The following is a 17,773-nucleotide window of genomic DNA, read 5'->3' as shown; positions in this document are numbered from 1 at the left end:
CTAAAATTATTACAGCATTGAGAGACTTATGAGAAATTCTCTGCGTCAGTTGTACAGAATTTTCTTTATGATCCTGCTAGTAACTCTAGTAACACAAGATATGCATGATGTTTTACAGAGGCACTAAGTGTAAGGCTGTAAGCAAGTATGTCGGACAAGATATGACAGCGGACGAAAACATGTATTTACATTTGAGGAATTGGGCTTTGTAAACAAGTGGCAAAGCAGAATCTGTTCTCCTTGTAAATAATTGTGCAGTTTATTATGTACTGATTTACGTAAGTGGCAAGCACCCGAGTGTTGGCAGACTAATTGGCCCCTGAAGAAGTTGCATAAATTAACACAAAAGCCAGAAGCAACGAAACATGTTGGGCATGCTGTTTTTTGTAATGAGGTCATATGAGGAGTCTAAGATGCAATTATTGTGGATTATTTACCACGGTTTGCACTTTATAGAGGTACGAATAGGAATGAATAAATGAGTAGAGTGATGAATTAACGTCAACAGTTTTGGAATAGTCTACATTAGAGGGCGTTTACTAATATTTTATTAAGTCTTTAGCTACTTTCAGACAACATGCTATTGAATTGTATGAAAAGCAAAGTACATATGTGATGAATATAGAATATTTTTTATACACTGACGACGAGAACAAATAAATAGATTTGGAGTACTAACTAGACTAGTATAATCCTGGTCTTCCGGTTTGTGAGTTTATATGTTTGTAGACCAAAAATAGCAGAATAAGCCCAGACTTCAGTTCCAAATGGTCATAACGTGTCCATAGGGTGTGCTAGATATTTGTTAGCATTGTTCCTCCCTCAGTGGAGGGTTCTTTAGATGCACTTGTCACCAAAGTTCTAACAAGGACATGATATAAATGACTGGAGTGAGTTGCAATGACAAAAAAGAAAAGAAAAAAGTCTTGCATACTCCCCCATTTTTCTGTCATTAGTGATTAAGTTCTCATCTTTAGTGAACATCCACCAGAGACATCTCTGATCAGCAGGACTCCAACAACCCTCCTCACCAGGAACCCTTTGATGCTCTAGTATTTCACAAAGAGAGACACGCAACATTGCATGTTCAACCAAGACAGTCAAATAACACACATACTTCCAAGAATGAATTTAGCTAAAAGAAATAAAGTGTTACTCACAGGAGTGACTAACGTACCCGTAGTCCATAGTCCCCTTTCTTCCATCCTGTATGGGCGTCCCATGCGAGGGACGGGAACGGAACCTCTTTTCCACCAGAAAGAGACAATTTCCCCTTAAATGTACTTGCACGGTGGGGCGCAACCCTAGGAGCACGGGCTCCCTTAACCCCGCCCACCGGCATCACATCTCAGTCCCCTTTTGACACGTCGGCTGTATTATACTCTAGCAACCTCACTGGTCTTATTATAGGGGTATGTATGGTGCGACATATGGAGGAAAGGGGACTATGGACTAGGAGTACGTTAGTCACTCCAGTGAGTAATACTTAACTACTCCTACGTCCTGTCCTATTTCCTCCATCCTCTATGGGCGATTACAACTGACAAAGCCTTGGGGAGGAGAGTCTGACCCTATAGGCAAATAGATTACGCATGATCACTTGGCCGAAGGTGCCTTGGCATTGGTAAAAACAGTAGTGTTTGCAAAAGGCCAAAGGGCTAGCATATGTTGCACCCTGCTGATCACCTGCCAAGGAACGTGGCACTGGAATGCGACAGCGGTCGTCTTGACTCTTAATGCATGCGCATGCATGCTTTGTGTCAGATCCTTACGTTGCACCTTGTATGCCGCCTGCCGTCATCCATCGAGCTATGGATGCCTTGGAGGCTTGCTGCCCAGGCCTGGAGCCTCCAAATGTTACAGTGCGTCCGTCTTGCGGACGCCCTTTGTTCTGTCCAGATATAATTTCAACGCTCTCCTGACATCGAGGCAGTGGAGCGTTTTCTCTGCATCTTCTTTGGGGTCCGGGAAGATTGTGCTCCTTGTTGATATGGAAAGATGATACCACCTTCGGAAGAAACTTGGGGTGCGTGCGGAGTACGACCATGTCTTTGTGAAATCTACTGTATGGTTCTGAAGTGACTATCTGGATCTCGCTCATTCTGCGAGCTGACGTAAGACAAACCAGAAGGGCTGTCTTCAGGGTAACCAACTTGATGTCTGCTGTGGCCAAGGGTTCAAATGGTTTGTGGGATATTGCACTTAACGTTAAGGTCCCAAACGGAATGCAGGCATTTGACAGGAGGGTAAAGCCTGGTCAACCCAGTCAGGTGTTTCTTTACGACGGCATTGGCCGAAGACAGGATAAGCGAGTCAGAGTTCCTGTGCGTACCGATAGCGGCCAGGTACATTTTGCAGGTATCGAACTGGACGCCAGACCTGGCGAGATAGGACGAAAATTATAAGACTTGGTTGAGGGTGCCCGTCAGTCGGTTCAGCCAATTTTCCTTAGCCAAAAAGCAGAATCTCATCCATTTACTTTTGTACTGCTTGTGCGTAGCCTGACTCCTGGCACTTTGAACGATCGACAGATTGTCGCTGGACAACTGAAGGTGCTGGAGCGTAACCGGGCCGCTTTAGCTAGCCTCTCCGGAGAGGGGTGTTGCACTGCACCTCCCTGCTGTGCTAGTAGAGGGCCCTTCCTCGGGGGGGGAGTGGGAGGAGGAAGGGAATTGCCGGCCATCAAGGCACCACAAGGATTATCCCGAGGATCCTGGAGTTCATGATCTTGCTCACCACCTTGTGCACAATCAGCGTTGGTGGGAATGCATATGCCCACATCCCATCCCAGAGTATCTGGAGTGCGTCCACTGGAGAGTTGCATCCCCTCCTTCGCCCCAGGACGCGAATTGCTAAAACGCCTGATTGTGTTAAGTCGCAAACAGGTCTGTTGTTTAGTTTAGTTTATTTATAAAGCGCGTCCGAAACCTCAGGTAGCTGGGCGCATAATCATGTGCACAGCAGAGTTACATATCGTTACACAAGCACAATAATACAACAATCAGAGCACATACATTAGTCCATGCTCTGAGTAGTTACATACGGATAGTAGAATAAATAGAAAACAAGGTACAAGATGGTTACAGTGGAGAGTGAGGACCGGGTTACAGGGTGGTCCTGAATAGGATATAGGCAGGGAAAACATTACTACATGGTGGAGAACGGCGGCTGGCCGAGCGTGTAGGTGAGAGACTAAATGTTTAAGCTAATAGCCATGATTTCACCATGGCTCTGAATGGCCAAAACGTGGCTTCCGATCTAATTGCAAGAGGGAGAGCGTTCCAGCATTGTGCTGCGAGAACTGGGAAACTGGAACCTCCTGCTGTTTTTAGGTTGTAGTTGGGGATCTTTAATTGGTGCAGGTAAGGGGTTCTGGTGGGTCTATTGGAGCAGTGTCTAGAAAATTTGTCTGAGAGGTAGCGAGGTGCAGTGCGTGACAGGCACCTGTGGGGATTTGACCAGCGTTCTTAGCTTAATTCTGTCACGGATCAGGAGCCAATGCACTTCTTTGCTAACTGTGGATATGTGAGCCTTGCGCGGGAGGTTGAGGGCACATCTTAATGCATTATTTTGAAGGATCTGGAGCCTGTTCAAGTTTTTACTATTGGTGCCTAGGTAGAGTGTGTTGCAGTAGTCTAATTTAGAGAATACAACGCTCTAGATAAGGTGAGGCAGGTTGAGGGGGATAGAAAAGGCCTGCAGACATTGATCAATTTATTGGTGTAGGTGGTGGCTGAGATGGTGGAGTTTATTTGTTTTTTTAGTGACAAGGTGGAGTCGAGGTACACACCTAGTGTTTTGACCTCTTTGGAAACTTTTATGATGTTGCCATCAATGGTAAAGGATTGGTACCTTTGGTCCAGTTTGTTGAGGCGAGCCTAGGAACCTACGATAAGCAGTTCTGTCTTATCGTCGTTTAGGCAAAGACTGTGTGTGGCCATCCAGGCTTGGATTTCTAAGTAGATTTCATTAAGCTTTGCAACATCTTCTTCATAGCTGCCAGTGAAAGTGATGAGGACCTGAGTGTCATCCGCGTAATTAGTGTAGCTGACACCCAGATCGTCAAGACGGTCAAAGAGGAGCTTTGTGAAGATGTTGTAAAGTGTGGGCGAAATACAGGAGCCTTGGGGCACTCCACATGTAATTGGGATAGGGCCCGCAGCCGCGGAGGGGGCGAAGACCCTAGTCGACCCGTCAGACAGAAATTACTAGATCCACTTAGTGGCATTCTGAGAGAATGCAGCAGCCGAGGAGAGGTGTTGAGTGAGGATCTGGTGGTCAACCAGATCGAAGGCAGCGGATAGATCCAACAAGAGCAAAAATGGCCAGTTTGCCTTTGTCTTTGGCATCATCCATTTGGATTTTTAGGTCCAAGAGGGCAGTTTCAGTCCCATGCCTTGGACTAAAGCCGGATTGTTGCAGGCCTAGGAGGTTGTCTTCCAAATGTTGTTGTATTTGGAGGTAGGCTACCCTGTACAAGGTTTTGAGGAGAAATGGGACTGTGGTGATGGGTCTGTAATTAGTGGGGATGTTTGGGTCTAGGTTAGGTTTTTTGAGCAGGGGGAGGACCCACGCTTCTTTGAGGTTATTGGGGACCACTGAGTTTTTGAAGGAAGAATTGATCAAAGAGGTGATGAGAGGGGCTAACTCATCCGCTCCGTCTTTGATGACGGGGGCGTGACAAATGTCACCTTTGCAGTTGGATGACTTGAGACTGGCGATTATCTTGATTACTTCCTCTTCTGTGACTGGTGAGAAGTGGAAGGAGAGGCAATTATGGGTGGTGTGGTCTATTTTGCCATTGGGGTTCTGTTTGGAGGCAAGGTTGGCTTTTTTTGCTTCTATCTTAGTTTGGAGGAGGGCAATTTTGTTAGCGAGGGCAAGCCGGATATTATTACACCAGGCCTTGTCTTTAATGCAGTCCACTGTAGGAGGCAGTGGTGATTAAAGTTCCCTCAGTATAGAGAATAGTTCTTTAGTGCCAGATTTGGCGTTTTGTATTCTCATGTTATAGATCTCTTTTTTAGCGTTCAGGATGGTAGATTTGTAGGTGGAGGCTGCTGAAGCAAATTTATCTTTAGTGGAAAGAGAGGGGGCTTTTCTCCAACTAGTTTCTGCAGTTCTTTTGATATTGCGGAGAGCCTTTAATTCTGCTGAGAACCATTTGTTGGAGTGGGCAATGGGTTTGGCTTTTCGTTGTTTAAGAGGAGCTATCTGGTTGAGAGCTAGCTCTAGAGTATTGTTGTATAAGTCTACGATGGCTGATGGGTTGTCATTCTGCGTAGGTAGATTAGCTTTACTGATAGGCACGAGAAGTGGTCTAAAGTTCTCTATGGTGATGTTGCGGTTATTTCCGGAAGTTATTTGAGGTATCCTAGTGGGTAGTGTGGTTAAGGGTATGGATCTGGGTAGAGAGAAGGTAATAAGGCGATAGTCAGTCCAAGCACAAGGAGTGATGTCAGTCAGGGAGAGGTTGCAGTTGGCATCTGCAAGCGAGTCCAGGGATCTTCCTTTTGTGTGTGTAGGTTTATTAATGTGTTGGGTGAGGCCTAGATGAATATTGGTGTCATTAAGGGAGGTGGCATGATTGTCATTGGTGTCATTAAGTCCCAAGTTGAAATCACCCAGAATGATGATTTGTGATTTTGGTTTCATGTTGGTAGTGAGTAAGAGAGATATAGCCTCTTCAAAGGTGGAGGGGGGTCCTGGAGGTCTGTATATAATGTGGAGAAGGATGGTTTGGGTGTTAGATAATGGGAGTTTGACGGATAGGAGTTCGGCTGAAGGTAGGGTTGTGCTAGTTGCTTCTCTGATGTTTAGGGTGGATTTCGCAATAATTGCTATTCCTCCTCCTATTCCATTTTTTCTGTCAGCTCGGATGATGTTGTAGTTATCCGGGGTGGATAGAGCTATTGTGGGACCGGCTGCTGGGTGGAGCCATGTCTCCGTGATAGCAATAAAGTCTAGGTGGTTGGTGGAGATAATGTCGGCGACATCAGTAGCGTGGGCTACCAGTGAGCGTGCGTTGATAAGAGCACCCTTGATGGAGCAGGGTGGAAGGTTGACTTTCGTGTGTGGTGGCGAGTGAGGTATTATAGGATTGTGACTCGGTGGAGGGTCAGTGTGTGTGGTGGCGAGTGAGGTATTATAGGATTGTGACTCGGTGGAGGGTCAGTGTGTGTGGTGGGCTGCGTGAAGTTCTTAGCCTGGTTAGTGAGCATTCTGGTGAGTTTTAGATCAAGATTAGTGCGATGGCTACGTCTTGCGTTTCTAATAATGGTCGGTGGGACTGCTTTCAGGAAGGTGGTAGATGGTACAACAAGGCGAGAACCTAGTCTTGTGTTTCTAAGGGGTGTAGGACAAGGTGTGAAGGGTGAAGGTGGGCGGGTGAATCTGTTTATCCATTCCGCTGGAGATAGTAAGTCTGGGTAAAGTGGTGGGGTTGTGTAGGCGCAGTTCTGAGGTGAGATATTATGGAGCAGTGGGAGGAGTGTAGCCATAGTTAGAGTGGCGCCGCTAAGTGTGGCCATCATGGGTGACTTGGCTCTGGTGATGGAAGCAGTGAGGTTCATAAATTAACAAAGATGGTTAGTACACTCAGTTAACATATCTATTGAGAGTAAACATGGGCATCTACTCAAGTTGCAGCTCAGGTGTGGACACTAGATGTGTATTTCGATAACAATAAGCATGGGCATCAGTTCAAGTTGCAGTGTGCAGCGGGCAGTGTAGACACTAGATAGGCATTTCAATAACAATAAGCATGGGCATCAGCTCAGGTTGCAGTGTGCAGCGGGCAGTGTGGACACTAGATAGGCATTTCAATAGCAATAAGGATGGGCAGCAACAAGGCAGTGAGAGATCGCAGCGAGCAGTATGGTCACGGTAAGGTGAGCGCTTAAGGATGTTATGCAGCAGGGGACTATTAGTGCCGTTAATAAGTGCTGCGTAGAGCTAGCAAGGAACCTGCTAGGTATGCGACGGTCCAAGGCAGACAGGCAAGATGGTCCCGGATTCTCATTGCTCACTCATCAGATTCGGTAAATCAGCAAGAATACAGGCATATATGTTACGTAGAAGGCGCCTTGACATAATTAGCAGTAGCATATCAGGATTAGATAAGTATAAATGCCTTGACGTGACTACATGTAGTTAGGCCTATAGTGACCAAAGCAGGCACAATGGGTGCGCATGCATAACAAAGACTACACATTCATGCAATCCCACATAGAGTAACCTGAACAAGCACAACATTGCAGATAAATAGCAAAGACCAGACGTAGTCAAACCTAAAGTGAACAGGGGGCACATTAGGTGCAAGAGCCATGTGCTGGCCAGACTAGCCGGCAAGTAACTAACAACAGGGACACATGGAGTAGATGTAATACTGATGACTGGCACTCAAATGGTGCTCACGGGATGCACGGAGGATGGCCCGTGCAGGTATGTAGATGAAAGCTGCAGTTCAGTGTACCACGGCCCGATCAGGGTCATATGAAAGCAACATGCTAGAGGTCCGTTTAGCAGCAGTATCGGAAAATGTTAAGGAAATGCTTTGCAGGTAGTGCATACAAATGCTGAAGGGCTATGCATTGGATCAAAACAGTGGTTATGGTACGCAATAATGAGTAGGCGGCCAGCGGGTACAGTGACAGTAAAGGCAGAGCGGATGCGTTAGGGGTGGATGGCACAGCAGTGCAAGTCACGTGATAGTTAAATGTTTCGGAATGATCCGACAGTACAAGTGACAGATAAGTGATGTCTCTAAAGTGCACTGGGCGAACACTCACCAGATATATGAACGGTGCCTTTGGCTCTGAGGCGGTATCAGGAGGCTAGAACAGGGTCTGTGGTCCCTGGCTCCGTCGGCTCATGACAGGCTCTCGACAGGAGAAGCCTTTGTGTGTCGGGGCCTTCGTGTGGAAGGGCCGGCTCTCGCCAGCCGGCTCTGATTGGGCAATAAAAGCTGGACGAAAGCCAATCAGAGGCCGCGTTTGGCCCGTTGAGGAAATCAGGAGGCTGATGGTCGCTGAGAGCTGTTGGCTGACCACATCTGCTGAACACTTCCTGGAGTACTCTACCATTCAGCTGCCACTCAAATATCGGCAACCAGGCGACTGAGCCTGTCTGCTTACAGGTTGGATTCTCCTGGAAGGTGGACCGCCGAGAGCCACATTTTGTGGCTGATGACCCTGGAGATCTGTGAATGGGCTAACGCGCACAGTTACAGGGATCTGGTGCCCGTTTGTTCATGTAGAACATGCAGGTTGTGTTGTCTGTCTGGATGCACACCAACCTGCTCTTGATGATCAGAAGAAAGGACCCGATGGCCAACTGTATAGCCATAAGCTCAATGCAGTTGATGTGATTCTGTTGGTCGGTCAGGGTCCAGAGGCCATGCACAGAGTGCATTCCCAGGGTGGCTCCCCACCCATGGAGTGAAGAATCTGTGGTAATCGTGTACTCTATGGGCAGGGTGGATGGAATGGTCTGTCCACCAGAATGTTCTCCTCCTGTTGCCACCATCTGAGGCCGTGGTCCAGATGTTGTGGGATGGAGACCAGGGTCCCCTGATGGCCCAATTCCTGATCCCAAGAATTCGCAAAATGCAACTGGAGCCTCATGTGGAGCCTGGTGTACGGGACTGCCAGAAGACATGGTGCTAATACGCGGAGAAGGTGTTGATATCACCAGACTGTGGTGATTGATCTGCTGCGGAAACGGGAGACTGCAGATCGAATTGCTATCACCTTGTCCCCCGTGGGGAAAACTCTATACTGCTGTGTGTCCCACAACAGGCCCAGAAACACTAGAGTCTGTGTAAGGGTGAGCTGAGACTTTTGGTAGTTAAATGAAAACCCCAGATCGAATAAGGTAGAAATTAGCTTGTCCGCTGAGTCTCGAACCTGCTCTGGAGAAGAACCCCAGACTAGCCGGTCGTCGAGCTACGGGTAGACATGCAGCCCCCCCCCGACCTGAGGAGAGCCACCACCGCTTTCATGAGCCTTGTGAAAACTCAGAACTGAATTTAACCCAAAGAGCAGAACATTGTACTGGAAATGCAGGCCCATGACCCGGAACCTGAGGATGGCCCATTGAGGCTGCACAATCAGAACGTGAAGATGCGTGTCCTTTAGGTCCAGGGAACACGTCCAATCTCCCCTACACTGTCTCAGCAATGAGCACTGGCGTCACCATCTTCAACTTGTACAAGGGTAGGTAAAGATTCTGGGAAGACAGATCCAACACCACTAGAAGGCCCGCATGGTTCATCTTCTGGATAGCGAAGATGCAGGAGTAAAAGCCCTGCCCTTGCTAGGGGGTAGGGACCTGTTCTACCGCTTCCCTCTCTAGAATCTCTGCTAGGAGTGGTTTGCCGATCTATTGGGTGGTTTGAGGAGGTGGGGTGGTGGGACTTGGATGGGGGAGAAAGAAAGGAGGTAGCTGGAAGCCCCAGGACACCACTGAGATGACCCATGCGTCCGCGAACTTCGCACGTCAAGCGGGACTGTGACGTGCCAGCCTGCTCCCAACTGTGGTGCTGTGGACCTGAAACGAACTGTCATTGTTTCTTCTGGTCAGAGGCTGATGAAGAGGAGGGGGACTGGAAGAGCCCCTTATTTGATGCTTTGTGGTGTTTCCTCCGGTGCTGACTGCGAGACCTGTCCGGCTGCCTGGCTTTGCGGTCCTGGAACCCACGGAATCCGCCAAATGATTGCCTCTTGCCTGAGCGGGACTGTGTCTGTGAGAAAGTGTTTAAGCTGCCGGTTTGGTAGGCATGGCCAGCGACTTTGCTGCCGAGAGCCGCTCTTCTTATCGAGCTCTTCATCAGTTGAGTGGAAGAGCTCACCCCCTCAAACTGAAGGTCGAGGATTCTATCCTGCACATCCGGGTTGAACCCGGTAGCTTTTAGCCAGGCTGTGAGCCTTGTGTCTGTTGCCAGACAGATTGCTCGGTTAGCTGTGTCAATGTAGCCTTCAGAAGCCTCAATGTCCAGAACCACAAGTTTCGCCTGAGCTAGGCCCGTTTTGAATGAGACTTGTTGTCCTTAGGGATGTCAAGCAGAAAGTCTGCGATTTCCCTCCACAGGCGTTGAGTAGCCACAGTGAGGATGGCATCTACGTTGACCTGCCTGAGGTGCAGCCCGGCATTCGAGTAGACCTTCTTGCCGTGTGACTGGAGTCTTTTCTTCCGTTTTCAGAAGGGCTGCCGTGGCAGTACTAGACAAGGAAGCCTGGGCCTTGGCACACATGGATGCTGCAGCAATAACTGATGAGAGGCTGCAGGTGCGTAGAGAGCAGTTTGCTGTCGCCCTCGGCTTGTCTGAACCTAGCCTCCAGCTTATTGTTGATGGATTGCGTGGAGTGGGGCTTGGGCCAGCCCTTTTTGGCCAAAGCCTTCGCATTCTTCTGTAGGGGGAGGCCAGACATAGCCTCCGCCCTGATGATCAGGACCTCCGCCTGAACTCCTGCTTTGGCGACCTCCTTCTGGGGCTGGGGGATGCCCAGGTATTCCACCAGGCCGGCACTATCCTGTCATGGAAGACTTTTGCCGAGGAGGGAGTGTCCTGCTCCTCCTCTTCTGTGTCCTGCTGTTCCTCTGCCCCCGGAGGGGGGTGGCGCCAGTCACCTTTTGAGGTTCATCCGTAGAGGAGGGATTGCACCTGCACCAGGGCAGCTGGAGCTCTGGAATAGGCTGCTGCAGAGGTGGAGCAGGAGGAGGGAGCATGCATGGGCTGTGTTGTTGTGGGTTGCGCCGGTGAAGCCTGGGGCAACATGTCCTTAATAATGCCCCTGAGAATTGAGCCCATTTGTGGGGACCGCATGAGGGACATGAATTTGTCAAAAAACCTGTCCTCACCGGCAGGCTGTGCGTGATCCTGCCCGGAGGCGAATATGCCAGCTGCCTCCCCAGCCCTTCTCCATACATGGGGTCACTGTACCTGGAACCCGAGATGTTGGGGTAGCACGTGGTCCAGGTGATGGGTGTCAGTGGTACCGAGTCTGTCCTAGCAGCAAGCGAGGCTTCCCTACCTTTGCTGATCGGAAGTGGTGGCCATTTTGCCTCGAGCCGCCGGCATTTTGTCTGCACCTGGAGCACATGGACCTGTACCCAGCGAGTTCCTGGGCTCGGCCTGCATGCCTGACAACACCGGCTCTGTCCTGCCCTGCAGCTCAGGTGTACACCCGGTAGGCTGTGCACCATCGGCCCCCCTGGCCGGTAGTGCTGGCCGTGAGTAAAGGGGCCCCATCGGGTAAGGACCCGGTACCAGGGCAATGCCCCTTGGGACTAGTCCCGGTGGTAGTAGAGCTCACAGGCCCCTTGGCTGCGGGACCAGTAGGGTTCTTGGACCCCTTGGCCGTGAGGCCGTTAGCTGCGTGAGTCTTGTTGCTCCCTGAGCCGGTGCGAGTGCCGGACTTACGCCTCCCGCCACAGGGCTTCCCACGGGAAGGAGTCGCCTCTGCAGAGTGCTTTGGAAAATAACGCACCTACCTTTTTTGTCTTTCTCCGGACGTAGTCCTTGATGTTCTGAGGTGGAGTCCTGTTGAACAGTTCCCTCCAACGCTCGACGTCGGTGTTTAATTGACTTAGGCATCAGTCGCACGCGGAGCATCCGTCCCAACCATGGTCCTCAACAAGGCATCGGAGACAGTGTGTGGGGATCTGCAGTAGGGAAGTAACCGTCGCACTACGGGCACCTGCGAGGCCAACATGCGCCAGGGACAAACTAGGGCACCGCTGGACGGTGTTCCCAAATCTGTAAAAGAAAAGTTAAGATTTGGAGGAAAGCGTGTGGAATTCCGAGGCATGAGGCCTCACCCAGAAGCGCTGGTGGAGCAGTCCGTTTCCCTCGATGCGGAAAAGGGGACGGAGGTGTGGCGCCGGTGGGTGGAGTTAAGGGAGCCCACACTCCTGGGGCCATGCCCCAGCGCGCCAGTAAATTTAAAGGGGAAGTGTCTTCCTGGTGGAAAAGAGGTTCCGTTGCCGTTCCTCGCGAGGGGCGCCCATACCGGATGGAGGAAAGGGGACGAGATGTAGGAGTAGAGCGGTTATTCATTCCTCCTGCCACTATTCAGAAGTGCACCTCGCTGCAATGGCCTCTGTGACTATTATCCCCTGCAGAACCCAGGCCTTCCAACATGGCCGCCAGGACTCGTGGTTACTTCTGAGGCTGTCCAAAAACCTCATTGGAGCAGCCTTATTGGTCCTTTGCGGGACAAAGCGGCGATTGGCCCGGGAGCCAGTAAGCGAGCACCAGCCCCCACCAAAGGGCAAGCACCTAAGGTCGATGTTCCACCCTGGCTGGCCCCGTCTGATCCCTGGTCAGGCTGCAGGGGCTGCTCGATCATCCCAACATCCTGGCAAATTGTTGATGACCTGCAATGTCGTGCACCCATTCAAGAAATTAGCTGCCTCTCCTCACTGTCTGAGTGCCCCGCTATCCCCCTGCCCTCCTGGCACCTATCCTCCACTTCTCCTACCAAGCACTGCTGCAGCTGCCTCTCACTAACTCTAGCTGACTTTGGACTACTCATCTTCTGGTCAGCGACCCTCAGAACTCCCTCCGCTACTGCAGCACATGTCTCCCGGACCTCCACACTTAAGTACTCTCTTATGCCTTGTGCTCTGATGACTGTGGGCCTGCCTAGGTCCACTTAGCACTGTTACCGCATATCTTTTAGCTGTTTTTGTTTGTTTGTTTAATTTATTTGTAAAGCGCTCCGGACCCGTGGGTAGAAGGGCGCTTTAAGGATCCGGTTACAGTCATGAAATATGCATTAACATTTACAAGGTACATCAATTTACAAAGAAAGATTTACATACTACGACAATTTACATATAATACAGGTGTGGTTGCGGCTGTTAGATATTGGAGATGAGGGTAAAAGCTACTCTTTGTTCAGTAGCCAGCCAATAGCCAGTTTCCTAAAGATCGGGAAGGACTCAGTGGTTTTAATTTTGAGTGGTAAGGTGTTCCAAAGTTGGGAGGCTAGCACAGTGAAGCTAGCGCCTCCTACTCTTTTTAAGGCGAATCTGGGCACTAGTAGGCTTAAGGAGTTGGATGATCTGGTGATTCTGGATGAAGATTTTAAAGTAAATTTGTTGGAGAGGTACGGTGGGGCTAGGTTGTTTAAGGCCTTGTAAGTGAGGCAGATAGTTTTGAGGTCGATTTTTTTGCTGTATGGAGAGCCATTTACACGCTTTCCTGGTTGTAGAGATGTACCTCTTACTCTACACAACCACCATCTTGTGCTGCACTAGAATGCCTTGCCCGATAACCAACAAGTATTAAGAGGCAATAGAATGTTAATTCGATTGCATGCCTGCTCTCCACCTATAAATTCACCTTTTGTGCTGCTTTCTAGTGCTCTTTGCAAAAGTCGAATTTAGGAGTGCTTTCAAATTTAAAAAACACCTCTAAATGTGGGCATTTCCAGTGTGCTCATTGTTTTTTGTATGCCTGGCCGCTGGTGAGATTCTACTGTTGCATAGTGCTTCTGATCTTCTCCCCTACGTTCCTGAGATTTCCCCCAATCTCATCTCTGCCCCATGGTGCTCTCCGTCTCCCCCACCTTTTATAACTGCTTGTCCCCTCACTATCCTTACCACTGGTCCAACCCACTCTGCCGGACACACTTTGGATGCTCTCATCTCAACACATTCATCTCTCCAACCATCTTACCACCCTCTCTACTGGTCTGACCATTCTATCCTCCCACCTTGACCTCCCCTGTCCCCCGATGCCTTCGCCTGCACTGCCAGTCTGCTTCTCTGTCATTCAACTGATGAAGCACGTGTCAGTTGCTGCATTTGCCTCCTCTTTCATCCCTCCTCCTCCCTCCTTCACTGGACTCTCAACACCGAATTGGCCAGCTGCCTCCATGACCATCAGTCTGGTTTCAGAGCAGCCAGAGGCACGAAAACTGCTCTTCTGAGCATCCGTGAAGACCTACTCTCTAATCTGGAATCAAACACTATCCATTGTCAACCACTATCCTTAAACCGTCACCATGATAACCTACTCATCACGGACAAGGCACTGGTGTGGCTTACCTCCTTCCTTTCAAACAGACCATCCCAAGTACAAATGGGTTCTTTTCTCTCCTCCTCCTCCTCATTCTCTACATGTGGCATCCCTCAGGGCTCTATCCGATAGCCATGGCTTTTCAACATCTACCTGGCCCCTCTGGCACACTCGATCTCTACCTTCACCCCTCCTTTCCAGTGTTATGCAGACGACACACAGCTCTTTCAAGCTGCCATCGTCTCCCTCCCCCACCCTTATTCCCCGACTGCTATTAAGGCATGGCGGTGTGCCAATGATCTCTGCCTCAATGCTAGTATGACAGATACTTCTCATTGGGACTCCTGCTCCTCATTTCGCTCCCACTCTCTGGCCAGACTCCTTGGGTCCCCCCCCTCAACCACGTGTGAGGCAAAAAACTTTGGTATCATCTGTGACCCCTCTCTCACCGCTTCCCACATCACAGACCTTGCCAAGAAATCCAACTTTAAGCTGCACCTCCTCAGGGGATTTCTACCTTTCCTCACCTTCACCCAGAAGCTCAACGTCTCCAGGGCCCTGGTTCGCTCCAAGCTAGACTACTGCAAAAGCCTCTTCGTCAATCTGCCTTCTTCCTCCCTTCGCCCCGTTTAACTAATTCAGAATAAGACTGCAAGACTTCTCCTTGGCCTCAAGGCCAGGGACTGCATCTATCCAGTCCTAAAATCTCTCTCCTGGCTCCCGTAGACCACTAGGATCAGATTCAAGACCCTCTGCATCATCCACAAGACTGTCTGGGGCCTGGGACCGCTTTACATCCAGCTTTCCTTCCCATAATACCTCCCAGCCAGAGTCCTTCGGTCCTCTGGCTCCAACTCTCTTCAGGTCAAATGCTTCTACAAGCAGAGAGTGGGAGGTAGATCCCTTTCCTTGGCTGGCTCCTCCCTCTGGAACAGCCTCCCTCTCAGACTTGGGCAGGATCTTCTTAAGTTCTGGAAACTTCTCAAGACTTTCCTTTTCTCCTCTTCCTTGCCTCTCCCCCTCCCATGCTAAACATTCCCTCTGGTGTTGCGACTGGGGCCTGGTCCATTCAGAGTCATACAGGGGCCAGAGCACCCGTTGCCAGTCCCCCTAACATTGATTGCCAGCACTTGCTCTCAGGCTCCCCAACATCCCTTGCCAGCACTTGCCCTTGGGATCCCTTTCCCAGACTAGCCCAACCTGGCCCTCTCTGTCCACTGCACTCCTCCTTCCTTCCCCCTTGTCCCCCTGGCGCTTGCCTCCTTGGCCCATCCAGCACTTGCCCGCTCCTCCCTTGGGGACTCCCCACACCTGTACTTCCCCTTTACCCCCTACCCACAAGCACTTACCACCTTGTTCTTGCATGGTAGGATTGTCACAAGGCCAATATAACCGTTTTTGTTTCTTTTTGTTTTTCTACTTTGTGATTCATTTGTTCCCCTCCCTCCCTTGCCTTGTGGCACCTGGAAACACTTGTGTATAGGCGCCATAAAAATGTCCAATAAATAAAAATAAATACATTCAGAGGTTCAAGCCCAATACTACAATATAGCAAAATTAAAGATTCTAATTTAGTTTTTTCTGTAAATCTCTGGATTGAAAGCCATTACAAAAAGGAAATCTGCATAAAATAATTTTATGGCCTACTTTGCATGTTGGACATAACATTGCCCATCTCCCCGCTTCTAAGATGTATGACATGGGGCATCTATTTGTGCAAATTATACTTACGCCAAGTAGGTTCCTCTTGTATTAATACCCATCATGAGATCAACCCGCTTCATAGGTGTTTCCAGCGTGCCGGTCAAGCTGATAGCGCTAGCATTGTTCACCAAAACGTCTATTCCTGATTAAAAAACAACACCGTTTTACATTTAACAGCATAGGGAAATGAGGTACCATGACTATATCTATAATAAAATAAATACCACAACTATCTCCCATGGCTTCTGCACTGGACACTGTTTTTAATTCAGATGCGACAAAGAAAACAGGGGAGTGTATGGACCAAAACAATGCAGGGCCCTTGACCCCAAGTCACAGTACCAACTGGAGTAGAACACTTTCATAGAACACAGGGGGATGGTCCTTACACATACCAGCTGGAATGACCAGACAAAGGAGTGCCAATAAACAAGATATGAAAAACTTGAATACTGTAGAAATCTAATGAATATCTTCTGATTTTCATACAAGGTGTGGTACGTCGTGAACAGGAAGGCATTGCATCCATGATTATTCATATAAGGAGCCACTAAAACCTATGAATAGGCACAGACCATAAGGCTGTGCAGCTGCCACGTAAGACCCTGTTCAGAATGCGGCTACGCTCCGTGCAGTGATATGGAGCATCAGGGCACACCTTAGCCTTTCTCCAAGCATGGCAGGGATGTCAAATGGGCTATTCTAACCGGGCAGCCAATGCTTATGTATAGTAGTACAACTCACAAAGCAACAGGAATAGGACATGTGGTCAGGATAGGAGATGTGGATATGGTAATGGTATGCTCAATGTTCAAGTATTTTCAGGTAGGAAGTATACTGTTCGAATGTGACTCACCTATTGCATCACATAACTGCATGATTTTCATAGTTTAAACTCTATAGAAAGTTGAATTAGCATGTTGATGCACCATTTTTCGGGAACGAGAAATTATGTTTCCCTGCCAGTTTCTCTGCAACTACAGATAAATAAATGGTCACATACTGCTACCAAGACTTGAGTGTTGGATATTGTTTTTGCTTTTACAACACCAAAGGAAGCAGGATGGAACAGATAATTTCTCTTACACAACTTAAAAGCAAAAAGGGGTTGCCTGAACCTTTCAGAAATGGTAGACTAACATTTCTGTGCCCCAACAGATTCACTACCAGCTGCACACTGTATAACAGGAAGGGTTCCTTTGAAAGTAGTATCTCACCACCACTGCCAGAAGAAACTCTAAAAACTCTGCTCTCCGACACACTTAACTCAGCCACACTTCGACAGTTTATCAAGTAATGCTCAATGAAAACAATCCTTCAAAACTCTTAATCCGTTCCACCAAGCTATTGGCTAGTGAGTAATAAAAGGAGATGTGTTTAAATACCATTCCATGCAGAAAAGCCTGCATCTCCTCTGACATCAGCTGAACACCATTATCAGGAACAATACTACGTGCCTGTCCTCAGTACGAAATAATTTTAAGAAATTCGACTACGCATAGTGCTTAAACGTCAAACCACCTCTGGCCAGCTTGAGTCAATTGTGATAGAAAAAGCTTTTCAACAGGCATCTTGTAATATGGACCAACAAAAACCAGTAATGTTAAAATAAAAAAGAAAGGCAATCCAATTTCTCCCCTCAGATCCCCTAATCCCTACAGCAATTCCACCTACTCTAAGTTGAGCAGACGTAATACAATAAAATCCTTGAAATTCAGCGGATGTGGGAAGTCATGAGCAGCTTAACTCGGGGCATTCCCCTTCCGTTGAAGTCCCCCATAATGCCATGGCCCCATAATGCCATTGTGTATGTCATTGTGAATCTCTTATGATATGAATGTGCTCATGTGCTCTGCAACGGGAATGCGCCGAATTAAGCTGGTCATGACTTCCCACATCTGCAGAATTTCAAGTTTTTTTGTTGCATTAAATCTACTCAACTAAATTGCACTTTAAAGTTTTTTCATTGAATGTCAAGGCTTTTGTTATGCCATAGTATTTTAGCGGCCCACTAGTCACGGCCTTTGACAATGTCCACTGTAC

General features: G+C 48.7%; 1 protein-coding gene across 2 annotated transcripts in view; it reads right to left on the bottom strand.

The window, feature by feature from the left end:
* HSDL2 (hydroxysteroid dehydrogenase like 2) overlaps positions 1-17,773 on the bottom strand; it is a 732,267-nt gene that overhangs the window by 472,921 nt on the left and 241,573 nt on the right. For both annotated transcript variants that reach the window (XM_069630633.1, XM_069630634.1), the window contains exon 4: positions 15,758-15,872. In XM_069630633.1, the coding sequence (XP_069486734.1) occupies positions 15,758-15,872 (115 nt within the window). The remainder of the gene's footprint in view (positions 1-15,757; positions 15,873-17,773) is intronic.

This window comes from Ambystoma mexicanum, chromosome 6q, assembly GCF_040938575.1.
Source record: "Ambystoma mexicanum isolate Mex_15411 chromosome 6q, UKY_AmexF1_1, whole genome shotgun sequence".
NCBI classification, from domain to species: Eukaryota; Metazoa; Chordata; class Amphibia; order Caudata; family Ambystomatidae; genus Ambystoma; species Ambystoma mexicanum.
The sequence above is the reverse complement of the archived record's forward strand: the minus strand, read 5'-3'. Positions and strand labels throughout refer to the sequence as shown.